Genomic DNA, 19,647 nt, shown 5'->3' with positions numbered 1-19,647 from the left:
GTTCTAAACCTCTTTTTACTTTCATCATAGATAGGTTTTTACTATTTCACGTTGTGTCACTTCTTCCTATCTGGATTATATGTTATCAAAGTGGTTGTTACTGTATAATTGCTTTTACTGGATAGCATTGCTTTCTTTTAAATTATTTTCAACATATTTTATCGTTCACGTTTTTTAAAGCATTTCTCCTCAATATAACTTAAGGTTCGAGTATACCTCGACATTGTCTATGAACTCCGAATTTTTCACGACTGACTTATTCGCCAAATTAGAACAAGTGTCGTACAATTATTGTTTGTCTACCGCACAATGCCCTTGTGACACTACATTTTATCGGGCTCGAGTGAGTTGCTTAACCGTACAAAGTGTCCAACCTCCTCTACGGACCTTTAACTAAATATAACTAACTGAAAAAAAAGAAGCATATGCTTCTTGGACAGTTTCTTCACCGGCAAACGGTCAAAGAAGCCCCCACCATACCCCCAAAATTCAAATGGGCAGCCAATTGGAGAAGGAATTTGGTGTCCAAAAGCACATGGATGTGTTCAATGGAAAAGGCCCATTTTTTTTTCTCTTTTCTATTCTTTTATTTTTTAAAACATTATATAAAGCATGTAATTAACTTACCTATTCAAAACATATTAAACAATATAGCGAAATACTAAATAAAACATTAAAATGTAAAAATATTCTATACTAACTAAGTCAAAGAAAATGAAATAATACTATTCTATGCACGTGTCATGGTCTCTACCTGCAATTTTGTCGTCAGCAGATGGCTTGAGTATTTTAAAAAATACTCATTAAGTGACTCCACTATTTGGGTTAGGACATATACATGGAAACATAGGGGTGATTTTTAATCTGGACCCTAGTTGTAATGCTTTGCTGATGACCATTGGAGTGAAGCTCAAATTCTGCTTCTTACTTTTGGAAGGCGTCAAGAACAACTTCAAGGCCTAAAGAATGTGATTGCTATTAACCAACCTTCTGCCAATGTGGCAAGAACCAACACATCAGCGGGTCTCAACGACAAACAAGAAGTAAAAATCAGAGTTGTCTGAAGAACTTTCTTGGCGGGAGCAGGGGCAGAATTCTGGCTCAAAACCAATATGCCAAGTTTGCAAAAGGGCTGGACACACGGCTGCAGTGTGTCATCGTCGCTTGGAACGTGGCCTCTAAAAATTCAGCTGCTTCCACATCCAACAGCCAGACCATTGTCCCCAACCTAACCCAACCCGACAACCAAGTTTGCAAAAAGGTTTTTGCATGTTTTTGAAAATTCTTTTCTTCTGTCAGTACTCGTGTTCTTCAGATGTAATAATGAAGGCATTTAAGAATTGAGCTGATATCAGTTATCTGACCAACTTAATAATGTGTAATTTGAGTTTGTTCGAGTTTGAGCTAGCTATTAAGCTTCTGGAATCAACACCTTGGAAGCTTAGCTTCAAATTAGCCATTTAAGAGTTAATAGGACAAAACATCAGACCTTGAAATAAGGAGTGGAGTACAAGTTGCAATAATCAAACTATAACGGCCCAAGTTTACCGTTAGTAAATATTGTCTTATTTGAGCTTTTTCTCTTAAACTTTCCCTCAAGGTTTTTAAAACGCGTCTCGTAGGGAGAGGTTCCATACTCTCATAAAGAATGTTTCGTTTCCCTCTCCAATTGATGTGGGATCTCATAATCCACCCTTTCGAAGCCCAGTGTTCTCGCTGACACTTGTTTTCATTCCCTTCTCCAATCAATGTGGGATCTCGCAATCTACCTCTCCAGAGTCCTCACTTACACGCCACTCGGTGCCACTCTAAACTCTCTATAGAGTCTAAGCAAGGGGCCTGGGAATTGTTGACAGAGATCAGAACTATATCAAATGTTAGGCCTCCAAACGTTGTTGAGTTGATTGGATGCTCTTAGAACACTTACGATGTGGTTTGGGAAGATGCTACCCCTACCTACCCTTCCCACTTAAAGGACTTCATGAACTTGCAGCTTTGTAGTAGTGTGACACTCTTGCAGCAGTAATGATATTTATAGGATTGATTCACTTATATCAAGAAATATTGTTTATGTCTGCATGTCGGATGTTTCGGTCATGCTCGTCTGACTGCATGTCCGTTTCAAGCCATTTTTTTTCTGCTTTCATCTTAGATAGGTTTTTATTGTTTCATACTTGTGTCAATACGAGAGTATATGACCGTTCACCAAAATCATGTGTACACCCATTAGGACTAAAGCTCCACAAATGTATTAACAAGTGATATGACTAGTCGTTCTCTATTCATACACGTTATTTAAGTCGTGATGTTCATTTATTTACTTATAGCCATATAATGTTGTTTTTTTCAAATTGTTTTCAAATGTATTTCATCGTTCACGTTTTCTAAAATATTTTCCACAAACGTGACTCGAGGCTCGAGCATATGCCGACATTGTCCGCTAAGTCCAAATTTTTCACGGCTAACTTGTTCACTTGGTTAGAATAAGTGTGACATAATCGTTGTCCCACTGTCACAAGAGTACAGTTGTAACACTTTGCAATTGTCTCTATAACTCAAATCGCCGAAGACGAACAACATTGAAGTGAAGACTTTTGTAGATCATAAAAAATTGAGTTGAAAATTATACCTCTATATATGTATGTATGTATGTATGTATGAAAATTACGAATTTGAGTTGGACTAAAGAAGACACCATAGTACATTATGAAAGCATTCGTTTATGAAACATTAGTATTATTGTTCTATAAGTTCAGGAGAGGAAATTACGGTATTAGCCTTGTCTCACGCCAATGGTAGAAGAGAAGAAAACATCTTTTACATCCGAAATCAGAAGAAACCCTGAAGGCGTGATTCGAAGAATTTCTTTAATCGTGCTGAAAGAGTTTGGAGACCAAGTCTTGGATTGTTCTCAGCTCTACCAACTCCGTCGGATTTGTGTTTTGCTCCGACCGCTCAAAGCCCTTCGCTTTTCTTCAAATGTTATGCTCGAGAGCTGGAAGATAAGCTAAGCAGCTACCCAATTGTCGCCTAGGATCCAGCGATGATCGTCAGGAAGTACGGCCGCCGGAATCGTGGTCTTCCGAGGTCTTTATCCGACTCCTCTAACGACGCCATTCACGATTCTTTTGGTGACTCTCTGTCTCAGGAAAGTTCTCAGGACCCGCTATTTGGCATCGCTTTCTCGTCACAAGACTCCTCTTCTAGATGGTCCACTTTCGATTCTGAGCCATACGGCACTAATTCCTCACAAGGTTCGTTTTCAGCAAACCCTATAAGATCCTCCTTTGACGATTCGCTGAACGGGGGCAAGAAGAAGTCCAAGAAAGTCAAGATTGAGAAAAGGGAACTAGAGGTGCTTAAGTGTTCGCAGCTGGCGATTTCTTCTACATCGACTTTAATGGAAGCCCAGGAGTTTGGGGAGATGATGGAGCACGTAGATGAGGTGAATTTCGCGTTGGATGGGCTGAGGAAGGGCCAGCAAGTTCGGATCAGAAGGGCAAGTTTGTTGTCCTTGTTATCTATTTGCAGTACCGCGCAGCAACGGCGGCTTCTACGAACTCATGGGTATGTAAAAATTTAATTGCCTTTTGGTTACTCATAGTTATAGGTGAAGATTGAAGACTGGAAAACAGAAAGTTCTTCAAATTCTTAATTTGTTCGTTAGTGTATGAGAAATTCATGGTCTTCCTCCCCAATTATTATAATGAAAACTTCTCTTTGATGAAGTATGGATGCCTTAACTCTGCTCATGATAGGTTTTTTTGAACATGATGTGCATGGAAACTGAATATAAAGATGGTTCTTTTATTTTTGGATATTTTAATTTTTGTCGACAGTAAAGACTCTCACTCTCCATTTTTTAGTGCTCGAATTTGCAAATTTGTATTTGAACTCGAATATATTCTTTTAGGATGGCAAGGACAATAATTGATGCGGTTTTAGGTCTTAGCTTTGATGACTCAGCCAGCAATCTAGCTGCTGCAACTCTTTTTTACATTTTGACGGGTGATGTAAGTGATCTTGCTCTTTAACGTTTTGCGTTCTCCTTAGTTATTGAGTTCAACCATTTATGGTGTTTTAAGAGTATGGAGCTGTATGCTGAATTGTATCTGATAATGTTTATTTCTTTTGTATTAAACTCTCTCAAGCAAAGATGTGCTTTATGATGACGATATGGCTCTCAAATATATTTTAATTTCACAATCTCAGGGTCAAGACGATCACCTTCTCGAATCACCAAATTATGTTAGTTTTTTAATTAAATTGTTGAAACCAATTCTCTCTATGGCTGCTGAAGTGAAAGCACCAAGAATTGGCCATAAACTTTTAGTACTTCGAACGGATTCTGACATCCTACAAAGTACAGCAACAAGATTGGACTCCAGTTCTTCTGCAATTTTGTCAAAAGTTGAGGAAATTCTTGTAAGTTGCAAGGAAATAAAATCAAGAAGCATAGACATTGGCACAGCTGATAGACCAGAGTTGTGTCCAAAATGGATTGCATTACTGACTATAGAGAAAGCTTGCTTGACTACCATTTCCCTTGAAGGTATACAATCCTCTTGTCTGTCTCATGTTAGAAATTACATCATTTGCTTTTATTATAATGATCACATATCCGAGGAATTTCAAGCCTTGTAGATGTTAAGTGAAGAAGTTATAATTCATTAACCATGATGAATGAAGCCTCCTGACCAACGGGCTTGAACAGATAGATGGTCAAATAATTATTTAGTCTTTAGATACCATTTATGGATTTCCCTCCTGCCAACATTGGAAGAATTTATTTTTAGATGTTTGACTATGAACGTTCTGTTCGTTAAATGTTCATTCAATTCCTTATATTTTTGTCAAGTAACACCATGCTTTCTTTTTTAATGATACATGGGGATTGGCTTATTAAAGAATTTCTATGTAGTTTCAGTATTTGACCTAATAACTAATTTTATTTGTTCAACCCACTTTCTGGATAGCTAAAATTTCTCTTTTTTTTCCCCCAAAAAGTTGGGGATTCAAATCTATAACTTGTATTTTATGTTATCTTACCACGTGGAGTTACTGCATATGGTTTAAATAGTTCATGCACATTCTTGGCCACTTGGCTAACTTCACAACCATACCGTCTGTCTTTTTGGTTTTTGTTTGCTTCATATGTTAGCCGCATGTTTCACATTCTGAATCTTGCCAATTCAGTGTTCTATATTGCTAATTCTTGTGAATCTCCTATCATCCTCTCAGAAGCATCTGGTGCTGTAAGAAAAAATGGAGGCGACTTCAAGGAAAAATTGCGAGAGCTAGGAGGACTTGACGCTGTCTTTGAGGTTGCCAAGGATTGCCATTCCAATATGGAGGTGTGGGCCTGTATGTTTTTTGGGATCTCATTACTGTTTCGTTATACAAATCTGCAGTAGCTACAACGTGGGGATGGAAATTTAGGGAAGGATCCAGCTTTATTTTTATGTTAAACAGGAAATCATTGGCACTGGGCTTGCTTCTTTGCTGTTTTATGGAGTATTTAGTTAGAGAGAAACCATAAAATTGTTAGAGGGGGAGAGAGGTATCGGGAGGGGTCATGGGAGATCATTAGATTTAATACCTTAGTTTGGGCTTTTGTTTCTAAGGTTTTTTTATAATGGTCATTTAGGCTTCATTCTCTTGGACGAGAGCTCGGTAGTTTGTTGGACGTCTCTTAGTAGTTACCTTATTTATTCTTTCATTTTTCTCAATGAAAGCATAGTTTCAAAAAATTAATTATGTAAATGAAAAGTACTCTCCCCAACAAAGGTTACAGAAAGATACCCCAATATGAATTGATCACAGTGGGAGAATAATTACAAAAAGCAATTTGAAGTGAATGCCAGCAGAACACCCATATTTAGACAAATTGATATATATTCATCCCATTCCCTTTCTAACCTTAAACTTTAAATGGTAGCTTTAATTGCATTCATTCACAAATATTTCCTCCTTTCTGAATCTATTGGCACAGAAATTGAATTAGTTTTTTCCTTGTTTTATAAATACCGAAGAACACGAAAATCATTGATTGCATAATCGTATTCCAAATTTAGCCTACAAACCTAGAACTGATACCTTTGACTTTCCTCCTCTTTCTTGCAAAGAATAGGAAAAAAAAATTGAAAAATGCTAAGGAAAAGAAAAACAAAGTGTAACTTTATTAATTCTGTTTCAGTGAATCAGTGGTATTCTTTTTACCTTAAAGTTTATGTATATATAGATGTCAACAGTGCCATATTTTCTTTTTCGTTTTGATTTGTTATTGTTAGGAAATGCTGAACTATGGTTGTCATTTGTAGCTCAGTGTAGTATGGTCTGACATCATTGGTTGGGGCCCATGGTTTAACCAGAAGAGTCACCAAATGATATAGAACTGTTTTTATTTCATTTCAATATGAATAATAGCTACATTTCTTGGTAAACGATGAATTTTAGTCTCTATTTCATACGTTAGAATATCCTTATAATATATGGAATATCAGAAAATTTTGTGGCACATTATTTCAGGGTTGTGTAAAGCGTATTTCACTGTCTACAAAGGATGCAAGATATGAAAACTTTCTGCAGAGCCTGATGCTTCTTTTGAAGTGTTTGAAGATAATGGAAAATGCCACATTCCTCAGTAAAGAAAACCAGGTATGCACAAAAGTGGTCTCTCTCTCTCACTCTCTCTCCCCATAAAATTAATCAAATACACAGTTCTTAGGACTTCTTTTCAATCTTTTTTGTAATTACATTAATGACAGAGTCATTTGCTTGGAATTAAAAGAAACTTGGAGGGTCAAGGAATACCGCAATCTTTCACGGAAATCATGTTAAATGTCATCAAGATTCTTTCAGGTAACTAACCACACGCGGGTTTTCTTTTCATTTTCATTCATTATGTTGTTTTTCAAAGTCATCTGATGTTGATCAATGCCGCTTCATTGTAGGTCTCTATTTACGCAAAAGTTCTGCTGCTGGTTTAGATAATGAGAAGCTAGCTGATCTCTTTGATGGGTCTCACAAAACTTCCAAATTGCTTGCAGAGGCAGATCGTGAAGGTAATGGTTTTCCAATTTGTACGTGCTGTTTTTTTCTTGATGCAGCGTTTCATATTTCATCATTTTCTTTTACATGAATGGTTACTTTTCGTTTTTTAAAAAAATTGATTTCTCTTACATTTGCAGCAAACAGAAAGATAACTATACCAAGCAGTACTTTAAAGACATGGTGTAACACCAAGAGTACTTTGTCTGACAAGAGCTCCATTATATCCCAGAACATGAGGAGTGCCACGGCTCGGTTAGACAATACTCTAACAGCTTCTGGAACTACTAGCACTTCATTGGAAAATTCCAGTTTCTTCAAGATGAGGCAAAGATGCTTCACATCTGGTTCATCCAGTGTGACATCAAGAAGTACGGATGATGGAGCAACTGCATTGAATAATCAGCCTGTAGAGAAAAATAATAATCCCGATCCTTTTGCTTGTGAGCTTAACCTTTCAGAGGACCAGGATCCCTTTGCTTTTGACGAGGGTGATCTCGAACCCTCCAAGTGGGAGTTACTTTCACAGAAAGAGAAGAAATCTCGGGCTAAAAAAGGGGTGGTCAAATTTAGAGATCTCGAGAATGGATCAAAATCTCAGGTGATGACGACTGAGAAAGAATCAATCAGTGGAGAAAGCCATTTCTTCAATGAAATTTCAAGCTTGGCATCCTTTAATGAGGAGGGATTCAACCTAGTAGCTGACTGCCTTCTTACTTCTATCAAGGTTTACTAATATTATTTGCACTTTCTCTAGCATTCTTTACAGATTATTTCTCATTTAGTTTTTGAATGTTAAAGTTTCAGGGTAATTATTGAGTTGAATATCTTCGGTTGGATACCTAATAATCTAATAAACTTCCTGAACCATTTGTAACGGTCCAAGCCCACCGCTAGCAAATATTGTCCTCTTTGGGCTTTCTCTTTCGGGCTTCCCCTCAAGGTTTTTAAAACGCGTCTTTCGGAGTTACACAGCGGAACTGGTATTCATCCAGATACTGTCCTCTTTGGGCTTTCCCTTCCGGGCTTTTCCCTCAAGGTTTTTGGGCTTTCCTATTACGCGTCTGCTAGGAAAAGGTTTCCACACCCTTATAAAGGGTGTTTCGTTCTCCTCCCCAACCAATGTGGGATATCACAGTTATTCTACTCCCAGGATTTGACTGACGTATTAGTAGTTATTTTGTGTTAATATTATAAATATACACCGCTGAATCTGTCTTCTATTTTCAGGTTTTGATGAACTTGACCAATGATAATCATGTTGGCTGTCAACAAATTGCTTCCTGTGGAGGACTAGAAACTATGTGTTCACTGATTGCCAACCATTTTCCTTCATTCTGCTCCACTTCATCCACCTTAAATGGATTAAAAGCTCATACATTGAGTCTCGAATTTGAGTCTCAGAACGAGAAGCACCTAACGGATCAAGAGCTTGATTTTCTTGTTGCGATTTTGGGCCTGCTTGTGAACTTGGTGGAGAAGGATGGTCATAACAGGTTAGTGTTACTTCAGTTTTTTATGCAGCAGTTTGCTGTTTTGAAGACCATTATGAAAATTCTGTGAGAAGACGAACACAATTTTCAAATACTAAATGGGGCCTAAACAATCCAATAAATTACTTTGTTACTGTAGAAAACTTAACTTGCAGTTTTAAACTATACTCAACGAACCGATGGTACGCAGATCACGGCTTGCTTCAGCTAGTGTTTTGATACCTAGCGTGCATGGACCAGAAAAGGGTCATAGCAACGTAATTCCTCTAATATGTTCAATCTTTCTGGCCAACCAAGGAGCAAGCGAAGCAGTTGGAGAAGGGGAATCTTTGCCATGGGTTAGTAAAATTTCACTCGAACTTGATGGACCAATTGAGTGCAAGATTTGCAGTGACCTTGGACATATAATAAGGATATGCTCCGAGGTAATAATTTTGATATGATATATACCAAACTATACATTTGTGATATTTGAACAGAATGAGGAGGTAGCTCTTCTGGAAGGTGAAAAGGAAGCAGAAAAGATGATCGTTGAGGCTTATTCAGCGCTACTTCTTGCATTTCTTTCAACTGAAAGGTTAGTGTTTTTCTCTTATATTACACAACTAAATTAAGCTTTCTTGTGGATATATTCAAGGGATTTTGTTTCTTTGTTTTCACAGCCAGGGCATACGCGATGCCATTGTCGACTGTCTTCCAGATCGCAGCCTAGCAATTCTCGTGCCAGTTTTGGAGCGATTTGTGGTATGTATTCAACCATTCCTAATGATCACACAGCATGAAACTCTAATGGGTTTTTCTTAGGATGATGGTTATGTGATTGCATATTCAACCCATGTGTTTGGACTGAAAAATCTTGTGCAGATAATATTTGTTTGATCTTCTTGTCTCCAGGCGTTTCATTTGACATTGAACATGATTTCTCCGGAGACGCATAAAACCGTAACCGAAGTGATTGAATCATGTAGAACTTCCTGAGAATAAAGATAGCATGAAGCTCCTGTAAATTCTTCACCTTAGTCGGATTGGTTATCCTTAATTGATTCCATAGAAATAGAGAAAAGCTGCAACATACAGAAAAAGCCAGAGGGCTTATCGCTTATGTTGTTGTCTGATTGACCATTGTTCTTTCTTCTTTTTCTTCTTTAAATTTTCAGAGTTCTTTCTCCACCCATTTTGAGCTTTTCTTGGTAGCCTTTCTTCTTCATTTTCTTTCAATACCTCCATTGTAGCTTATGGTAAGAAGATGCTTGTTTGTATACAGAAAACTATAGTGGAATGAAATCATTATTCATTTTCGACTTTATAATTTATAACCCATTTCTTCGTTCTTCAGTATCTATGTGTTGATTTTCGATAAATGTCTACAATTTTGAAGTTTTGATCCACCAAATTTCCCCTTCTCGAAAGTGTTGACCGATCGATGTGCGTTGGGCTTTGGTTTTTTCAGTTCGTCTTTCGAACTTTTATGTTTTTCAAACCATAAACAAGCAATTTCTTTCTGTTTTTGTCGGCAGGACAAAGATGAAGAGGAAAAGACAATGTAAAATATTTTAATTTTAGTGGATACGCTAAAAGACTACTCATGTCCGAGCCCAACGGACGTGGGATCTCACAATCCACTCCATTTAGGGCCCAGCGTCTCTGCTGTCACTCCCCTACCAAATCCATCTTCCATTTGAGGTCTAGCGTCCTCTGCCCGGTGTGTTTTGTTCTTTTCCCCAACCAATGTGGGATTGATATGTCACTCCCCTGCCAAATCCACATTCCATTCGAGGCCCAGCGTCTTCCGCCTAGTGTGTTCTGTTCTTTTCGCCAACCGATGTGGGATTTATCAATCCACTCCGTTTAGGGCCCAGTGTTCTCGTTATCACTCGTTCCTCTCTCCAATTGATGTGAGACCCCTACCAAATCCACCCCCTTCGAGACCCAATGTCCTCCGCCCGGTGTCTGGCTTTTATATCATTTGTAACGGCCCAAGCTCACGGCTAGCAGATATTATCCTCTTTGGACTTTCCGTTTTAAGCTTCTCCTCAAAGTTTTTAAAAAAAGTTTTTAAAATATGTCTGCTAATGAAAAGTTTTCACACTCTTATAAAACTAAAGCGTGTTTGGTTCTCCTCCCCAACCGATGTAGGATCTCACATTATAAATATAATAAAACCAATTTCCCTATCCTTTTCCCGAACCTTGCGACTAAAAAAGACGTTCATCTTAAGTATTCCATATACATATAGGAGAATAGGCCAAATATATCCGGACACGAGTGGAATCCTACATAATTTAAGACCCGTGTATTCACATAGCAACATCCAATACTCCAAGGGGGAAAAAGTAAGGAAAGAAAAAAGCTGGCCACTCTGCAGCCACACTCCCATCCCCTTCCTTTTCACTACTTTTTGTGTTTCCTCACAAGCACATGCACATTCCCCATATTCTCCTTTCAAAACTTTTTTCTTTTAGATCCATAAAATTGATACAAAAATCGATTTTCACATATTTGCAGGCTTGACTTTCCCTAGGGATCTTCCGCTTCTTCTTCTTCCATTTCCAATGATTGCTAATTTCCGGCCTTCTTTCTTCCTCCTCCTTCTACTCCGCCGCCTTCAACCTCTCAAGGAATCTGCTTATTACCATTTTCTCTCATCCCTTACCGCTTCTCTTCTTTATCTTCTCCTTCTCTTCCTTCTCGCTTTCAATGGCCTTTACGTTTTCTTTACTTACTCACCGTCGCCGGAGAAGACGATTCCTCAGTCTCCCCCTTTCTCGCCGGATAAACGATGCTCCAATCTTTCTTCTTCCGTTCCCGCTTCGACCCACGTTCTTTTTTCCATCGAAGAAAAACACCCACCGGTGATTTTTAAATCAAATTCCTCTGTTTTTCACAATCCCCATGTTAAAATCCGCGCCGATGACTCTGCTGAAATGGCGGCGAAGAGGGCCGGGAAACACAAGCGCCGCCTGAGAAGCCTCCGGCTAGAATCAAGAGAAAACAAATTTTCAGCAAGGATTGAGGAGTTCTTGGCTGCGAATTCATGTAAGCTTAGATTTTTCATGATTTGGATTTCACCATTGAATTCGTTTAGCGACAGAGAATTCTGGGCAATACAGAGCATATTCAACGCTCATGAAAATGGAAATCCGTGTTTGATTATTGTCTCGAATTCCCTCGATTCCACAAAAGGGAAACAAATTCTCAGCCCATTCTCGGAAAAAGGGTTCCCTTTGATCGCAATTTCTCCGGATTTCGATTCAATTTTCAGAAACACAGAAGCAGAGCCATGGTTCAATCAACTCCGGCGAGGAATCATAAAACCCGGCGAAATTTCTTTAGCTCAAAACCTCTCAAACTTGCTCCGATTGGCTCTGCTATACAAATTCGGCGGCATTTACCTCGACGCCGACGTGATAATTCTAAAGAACTTCACAAATCTCCGAAACGTAATTGGAGCTCAAACCATCGATTTGAAAACCGGAAATTGGAGCAGATTAAACAACGCAGTGATGATCTTCGACAAAAATCACCCACTTCTCCTTCAATTCATCCAAGAATTCGCCACAACCTTCGACGGAAACAAATGGGGTCAGAACGGACCGTATTTAGTATCAAGAGTGGTGTCGAGATTGAACCAAAATCCTGGGTTTAATTTGACAGTTCTTCCTCCGTCGGCGTTTTACCCTGTTGTTTGGAGCAGAATCAGGGCTCTGTTCCAGAGTCCAAAAGATGCAGTTCATTTGAAATGGGTAAAGGCGAAACTGAAACACATTGAATCCCAGAGCTTGGCTCTCCATTTGTGGAACAGCCATAGCCGACAGCTTCAAGTTGAGAAGGGAAGCATTGTTGATATTATAGTAACAATGAAACCGTAAATTACATTTGTTGTTTAAAGATATCATCATAGATTTAGAACAGTCCTTAATTTTCTGGGAAATGTTTTTGTACTTCGTTTATGAAAGATGTAAGGAATTTAGACATCAAATTTTACTGTCGGAAATTGAATGTCACAGAGGAATTAAAATTGAAAGTGAAGTCTCGTTCTCCGGTCACCTACCTCACTGGTTGTGTATTTATAGCTTATTAATTACATTATCTTCAGATATTTTTTTAAAGTCAACTCTAAATAATCTGAACAATAATTAAATTTAATTTTCCACTTTAATATTATTATAACAATTTAGTTCCGGCCCCGCCCCACCCGCGTGCTCCCATGCGTGCCCCCGCTGCACTTGCCCACCCCACCCCGAGAAAATATTACTAGAATTTCATACGTCGACTTATTACCTACAAAAATGATAATTTTGAAGAGTTGCCGTTCAAATATTCGAATACTCAAATCATAATGGTTATCAATATAACGAATTGATCCATTATAATTTAATAATAATGGTATGAATAAGAATTTAAATTGAGTCCACAAATAACAAGTATACGAGCCTATGTTGATAGAAAGATTTATTATATAAGCAATATAACTTGGTATATCAATTATATAATTATTGAGGGTATAAATTTGATTGATATATGGATATAAAAGTATATCATATAACTGTTAATATACCAATAATATAATATAAAGTATATCATATATAGACCAATAAAATTATAATTTGATTGTTTTATTGATATATTTGTAAATCTAAAATACCAGGCTGGATTTGCAAATAGTTTGTTGGGCCGCTCGATCCTTCGGTAGGACGAACACAAAAAGCCCACTAGGCCCAAATTATGAAATGGATGCATTCCAATTTTCCTTTAAAGATTACTGAATGGGAATGGCCAGTAAAAATAAATTACCAAAAATTATGGTGAAAAAAATGTTTATAAGAATTTACGCCCAAGTAGAAATTAAGTTAAATAATTTAATACAAAATATGTGAACGAGGACAAAATATTTTAAAATGACATGTATAGCCCTCTACTCTTAATTATAACCGTTCAACATTATTAAGTAGTCTTTAATAAGTTGAGTTAAGAATTGTACGGAAATTTTGAAAAATAATGTTGATTCAATAATAATAATAATCTAAGAATCTATCCGGACTATAATTTATTTAATAAACTAATAATCTCTACTTTTGATCCTAACTATTCAACATTATTACTTAGACTTTAATTAATGTAGTTAATAATTCTATAATTTTTTTTAGGGTCGACGTGAAATTTATTTTTTATTTCACGTAATACATTACTCTATTAAAAAAAAAAAAAAACTAGCATGATATCAAATGTAAACTTCTTTGGATAAGATGCTATTCAGATTTAAACAATCACACTAATTTTTTTTTTATTAGTATGTTTTGTGTTCAATCACGTGTTTTTCTTAAAGAAAATTTGTGAGAGATCGCAGAACATAAAATTACTCAAAGTCAAGCTTAGTTGAACTTTATTGGTATAAGTAGTAACTATTAATTCTTTTATATATTTTTTAACTGTAATCTCACCACTTATAAGAGTAATGTTTTATATAGTTTCGAGGGTGATTTTGAAGTAAGATTTAGGTTACTCTGTATTGATTATTTTTTTAAAAAGTTTGGTTGCTTTAGCACACATTAAGGCCCTTTCACCAAATCTAGGTGGACATCAAATTAAAAGGTTAAAATACAACTAAATAAGTATAAAACTTTGAGGAAATTTATAATTAAACATTATTTAAAAGTCAAAGTAGGTAAAAATAATACAAAGTTTTAGTTCATACTATTGAGATAGAATCTTTTTGGGTTATAAATAATACGCATAAGATTGGGATTTGAAACAAACCATATTTGGTTTAATAATCAAGCAATGGCTTCGCTATCACCACCGGCTCTTTCCACCACCACATTTCGCCCATCATCCAGCCTTAGAACATCAAAATACCTTCCCAATAACGGTACTCGAATTTTGTGTAGCGCCGCCAATGGCAATATTGATAGAAGAGACGTTCTTATTGGCATAGGCGCAGGCGGTCTCTACGGAGCTTCCGCCTTTGCCCTTGGCGCTCCAGTCCAAACTCCCAACATTAGCAAGTGTGGCCCACCAGACCTGCCACCTGGCGCTGACCCAACCAACTGCTGCCCGCCGCCGTCCCCCTCGATTCTCGACTTCCGACCACCGGCACCGGGAAAATTACGGGTCAGGCCAGCTGCCCATTTGGTCGATCAAAGCTACATAGAGAAATATAAGAGAGCCGTGGAGCTAATGAAAGGGCTGCCCGAGGATGACCCACGTAGCTTCATGCAACAAGCGAACGTTCACTGTGCTTATTGTAACGGAGGGTACGACCAAGTGGGGTTTCCAGTTGAGGTGCAAGTTCATAACTCGTGGCTGTTTTTCCCATTTCACCGTTATTATCTCTACTTTTACGAGAAGATATTGGGAGAGCTGATTGGAGATCCCACTTTCGCCTTGCCCTTTTGGAACTACGATGCTCCTGGGGGTATGAAAATGCCAGCCATGTACGCCGACCAAAACTCGTCCCTTTACGACCAACTTCGGAACCAAAATCATCTGCCGCCAACATTGATAGATCTGGATTTCGATGGGGTTGATTCAAACATAGCCAATAATGCGCAGATAAGAACTAATCTTAGAATTATGTATCGCCAGATGGTTTCCAATAGTCGTACCCCTAAGCTGTTTTTCGGCAGCGCTTATGTAGCCGGAGACGAGCCATCACCTGGTAACGCTTTCCTTTTTCTCAACTTCTTACTGTTAGAAAAACACAACTCTCCATACAATGATTTTGAGTATAAGTTCTGGTAGCACCGATAGATGGAGAGAGTATTCTTTGTTTATAAAATCATGATCATTCCCTAAATTAGCCGATGGGAGACTTTCATCATTCAACACCTTCCCTCGAACAAAATACGTCTCCCCTTAATCAAGGCTCGACTCCTTTGGAGTCTTAGTCATTCTTGGCCTTCGAGGAGACTTGACTACTTTCTTTTGGAGTCCTTTGTTTGATATTTGAGGATTTACCAATCTATTGGCACACTATGTTTAGGGCATGATTCTAATATCATGTTAGACGAACATGACTCTCCATAATGGTATGATATTGTTCACTTTGAGTGTAAGCTCTCGTGTTTTTGGTTTGTGCTTCTCCAAAAGGCCTCACAACCCATGGAGAAAGTATTATTTGTTTATAAAAACATGATCATTTCCTAAATAAGTCGATGTGGACTTTCATCATCCAACACTTACCATTATTCCAACCTTCTTTTAATTTTTAGTTTTAACTTTATAAAATGACAGAAAAAAAAAATATATGTCCTGTAATAATTATGGCAAGCTGCAATACTAAAGTATTGACATTTATTTAGTTCATAACTCTCATTTGTTTGATTCATCCATATTTATTTGGTTCATAACTCTAATTTATTTGATTCATCTCTCCTTTATTTCATTCATAATCATTTTGATATATGAATTTTATCCCTCAATCTTTTTGGTTCATAACTCTAATTTATTTGGTTCTATCTCTTATTTATTTAATTCATAATCATTTTGATATATGAATTCTAGGATTCATGTATAACATTAATGCTTCTATGCATATATAAATATTTATTTAGAATTTATTTTAAGATGGAGAGTCATTGTTATTTTGTATTTGTCAGTAAACAAATGAGATAAATTTTACATGAGAGACTTGATAGTAGAAGAGTGTCAAAGATACACGGGTAAACACTTTGTTTATAGTAATAGACTACCCCTATGAATGTAAAAGAAATTTTCCTCTTCAAATCACAAATATTTGTGTGGTTTTATTTAATTTCTATTCATATGATGGAAGAGAATGGGTAGTTAATTAACTTAGTATACACAAAATGACAGGAGGTGGGTCAGTGGAGAACATCCCACACAATACGGTTCACACATGGTGCGGCGACACCAAGAAGCCCAACCTAGAGAACATGGGCAACTTCTACTCCGCCGCCAGAGATCCCATCTTCTACTCCCACCACTCCAACGTAGACCGCATGTGGTCCGTCTGGAAGACCCTCGGCGGAAAGCGACAGGACCTTGAATACCCTGAATGGCTCAACGCCTCATTCATTTTCTACAACGAGAAGGCCGAAGCCGTCCGAGTCCGAGTCCGAGACTGTCTCGACTCAAAAAAACTCGGCTACGTCTACCAAGACGTGGAACTCCCATGGCTCGAAACCCGCCCCACGCCTCGTCGAGCCGGGAAGGCGGGGAGACGTCCAAAGATGAAGTTCCCGGTAACTCTAAAGTCGGCGATCAGTACGGAAGTGAAGAGAGCGAAGAAATCAAGAAGCAAGAAGGAGAAAGAGGAGGAAGAGGAGATTTTGGTGATTGAGGGAATCAAATTGGACCCGAACACGCTGGTAAAGTTCGATATTTATATCAACGACGAAGATGAGAAGGACAATAGAGGCGACATTACTGAGTTCGCTGGGAGCTTTGTGAACGTGCCACATAAGCACGGACACAAGAAGAAGGTGAAGACGGGGATTAGGTTGGGGATAACTGAACTGCTTGAGGATTTGGGTGCTGATGGTGACGACAGCATCATCGTCACTCTCGTCCCCAGGCTTGGAGCTGGGCTCGTCTCCATTGCTGGGATCAAGATCGAATATGGAGATTAATTTCTTTGGGAAACTAAATTTAAAATAAAAGAAGGCTTCCAGGTTTGAGGCTAATAATTCCAAACAACTTTCAGTCTATTTGCATCTTAATTATAACTATAAACTTATAAAATTGTATTCATTTTAATCATAAACTTTTCATTTTATCAAATTACACATCAAACTTAGATGAGTATTAATCTTAACATTAAAATTTAAAAGTGTTACAATTTAACTCCTTAATAAATGTTTACTTTAAATAACGTTAAAAAAAAATTACATAAAAATGTACCATATGAAATTAATAAAATAAAAAGATATATATATATTTTGTTGAAATTTAAGAATTTTGGCACAATTTTGTAATGATTAATTTTGGTCTAAAAAGTTAGGTAACTTCAATTAGTTGGTAGTTAAAGATCTTGGGGAAACTACAAATTGAAGACGTTAACCAAACTAGAAGTTAAACATTTTCAATAAGTTACACGTCAAAAAAATTTCACATGCTCCAAATTGAAGTTATTTAACAAATTTGAAGTCGAAGACTTTCTACAAATTTTATAATAATTTGCTTTTCCAGAAATTCCAATCATATACAAATTTGAAAACTTTAAAAAATGTGTATGCATGAATAGAAATCTAACACAACTGATGGACGTCAAACAAAGTCGAAGTACAGTATACCTGGCTTGATTGAATTGGATTGGACTCGCGGGTCGAACCAAACTAGGTCTAGAAGAACATTTGATTACACCCCAAGCAAATGGTTCAAAATCTCAAATGTGCCTCAAGTGTCATCCATATCAAAACAATATAGAAAAAGAAAAAAGAAAAAAAGAAAACATTTGTATTTATTAATATAAACATAAATGTCCCATTAATAGAACAGTTGAATCCGTACCATAAATACAAATAATGAATGGACTTTTATTTTGGTTAAAAAGGTCTACAAACTCATTTTCCTTTTCTCAAATTTATTCAATCAACCTTTAAATTCAGCTCTAAAATTTGTCACAATTTGGATTGCGTACACAACATTATCTTGCATTTTTCCTTTGAATATTCAAATTTCAAAATTATATCTATATATTATATATAAATAAATAATGAATTTTCTTCTTGATAAAAAAATTCAATATTCATATAGATTTGAAATGTAGGGTAAAATTATCAATCAACTATGAAGAAAAATATCTATATATTATTTAAAATAATAAATAAACTTTATATATTTATTATGGCTATTTTCATGGAAATAAAATGTCTTGGTAGATGTGGATGTTTGGTTTTTTGAGGAAGTGGGCAAAACCATTACTCTTATCTAAATTAATTAATTATAATTATAAAATCACTAATAATTAAATTATATATTGCTTAACTATAATTAATACAGCTTACTTTAGCATAATTCTTTAACTTTTTTTTTTTTTTTTTTTTTTTTTTTTTGTAAAACATACTTTAAATTTAGTTTTTATATTTTATTGGGAATTTTAAAAACTAAATTTTTTTTTATCCAGATTTAATTTTTAATTAAATTCTTAAAAGTTTGAAAATGATGTGTAAAATAATCTGATTTTGAAAAAACAGTTGACTGTTTGATTAATTAATAAAAGAACACGTGCGTAGTTGGCCCTCCGAACTATATTATTTTGCTGAATTAAATGAAATTTTTTTTAAAAGAAAAAAAATTTAAGACCACATAATAAAGTCAATGGAGTCGTACGTTTAGGTTATCCAAAACGACGTCGGGATGTAAGTGGAGGGCAATTCATTTACGTCTCAATTTCAATTTTCAATTTTTTTATTAATTTATTAATCTTACCTTTGATTGGGTGGATATTAAAAAAACTAAAATCTAATATTTCCATATTTTTCAATGTTTATCTGAAAAGTCATTATTTATTTATTTATTTTAATAATGATGAGGTTGGACGTAGAAATCATGTATTTTTTTTTATAAATAAGAATATTCTATATCCTTATAACTGTATGAATATTTCTTTCTTTGCTATTTATTTTAAATATAGTTAATTATTTCACGGTAGTAAATCAATAATAATCCACTTTTTTATTTGCTGAACTGAAGCTATTGATTAATTAGTTAACCAAAATAGTTAAATTAAGCTAGAATAAATAATATTATTTAATAGTTACAATTAATTATTTATATTTAAAAAATTCATATATGGTTATGAAAAAAAATGATAAAATGATTTATTTTTACTCACACATTTCTTCTAATAAAATTTTCAAGAGATCACCTAATTTAAAATTACTCTAAACAAAACAAGCTCAGCTTTTCCATTGACACCGAAAGGAAATATACTGATATAGGTAGTAAATTTAAATTAGTCCTTATTAGCCATTCTACTTTTAGGATTACCCCGATATAGTTTCGATTCATTCATGTACCATTTCTTTATTCAGGTGTCACATGCCCACTAACTTCTTCTTTGATTTGTCTTTGAATCACATCTTAATAAGGTGTCACTATGTTACCACTTGTAATGTCCCATTTCCTAGATTCAATGCAA

General features: G+C 36.1%; 3 protein-coding genes across 4 annotated transcripts; all 3 read left to right on the top strand.

The window, feature by feature from the left end:
* The first annotated feature begins 2,791 nt into the window (after positions 1–2,791).
* Positions 2,792–9,878, top strand: LOC111783032 (wings apart-like protein 1). Of its 2 annotated transcripts, XM_023663908.2 has the most exons (13): positions 2,797–3,567; positions 3,914–4,013; positions 4,213–4,552; positions 5,242–5,354; positions 6,529–6,657; positions 6,768–6,861; positions 6,954–7,064; positions 7,191–7,777; positions 8,281–8,546; positions 8,734–8,881; positions 9,023–9,120; positions 9,206–9,287; positions 9,438–9,878. In XM_023663908.2, exons 1-13 carry the CDS (start codon positions 3,044–3,046, stop codon positions 9,519–9,521), a joined length of 2,676 nt encoding a protein of 891 aa, XP_023519676.2. In that variant the 5' UTR covers positions 2,797–3,043; the 3' UTR covers positions 9,522–9,878. The 2 variants fall into 2 exon arrangements, with proteins under 2 accessions (XP_086976834.1, XP_023519676.2); XM_087120708.1 differs by lacking the exons at positions 9,023–9,120; positions 9,206–9,287; positions 9,438–9,878 and having other exon boundaries at positions 2,792–3,567; positions 8,683–8,822.
* Positions 9,879–10,883: 1,005 nt separating this feature from the next.
* Positions 10,884–12,567, top strand: LOC111782722 (uncharacterized). The gene has a single exon (XM_087120444.1). The coding sequence runs from the start codon at positions 11,096–11,098 to the stop codon at positions 12,410–12,412; it is 1,317 nt and encodes a 438-aa protein (XP_086976570.1). The 5' UTR covers positions 10,884–11,095; the 3' UTR covers positions 12,413–12,567.
* A 1,739-nt stretch (positions 12,568–14,306) lies between these two features.
* Positions 14,307–17,210, top strand: LOC111783321 (polyphenol oxidase, chloroplastic-like). Its single transcript, XM_023664242.2, has 2 exons — positions 14,307–15,201; positions 16,359–17,210. Exons 1-2 carry the CDS (start codon positions 14,325–14,327, stop codon positions 17,132–17,134), a joined length of 1,653 nt encoding a protein of 550 aa, XP_023520010.2. The 5' UTR covers positions 14,307–14,324; the 3' UTR covers positions 17,135–17,210.
* Positions 17,211–19,647: the final 2,437 nt, after the last annotated feature.

This window comes from Cucurbita pepo, chromosome 20 (genome assembly GCF_057944985.1).
Source record: "Cucurbita pepo subsp. pepo isolate OVF chromosome 20, ASM5794498v1, whole genome shotgun sequence".
Taxonomy (NCBI): Eukaryota; Viridiplantae; Streptophyta; class Magnoliopsida; order Cucurbitales; family Cucurbitaceae; genus Cucurbita; species Cucurbita pepo.
This window is presented reverse-complemented; position numbering and strand designations above follow the sequence as displayed.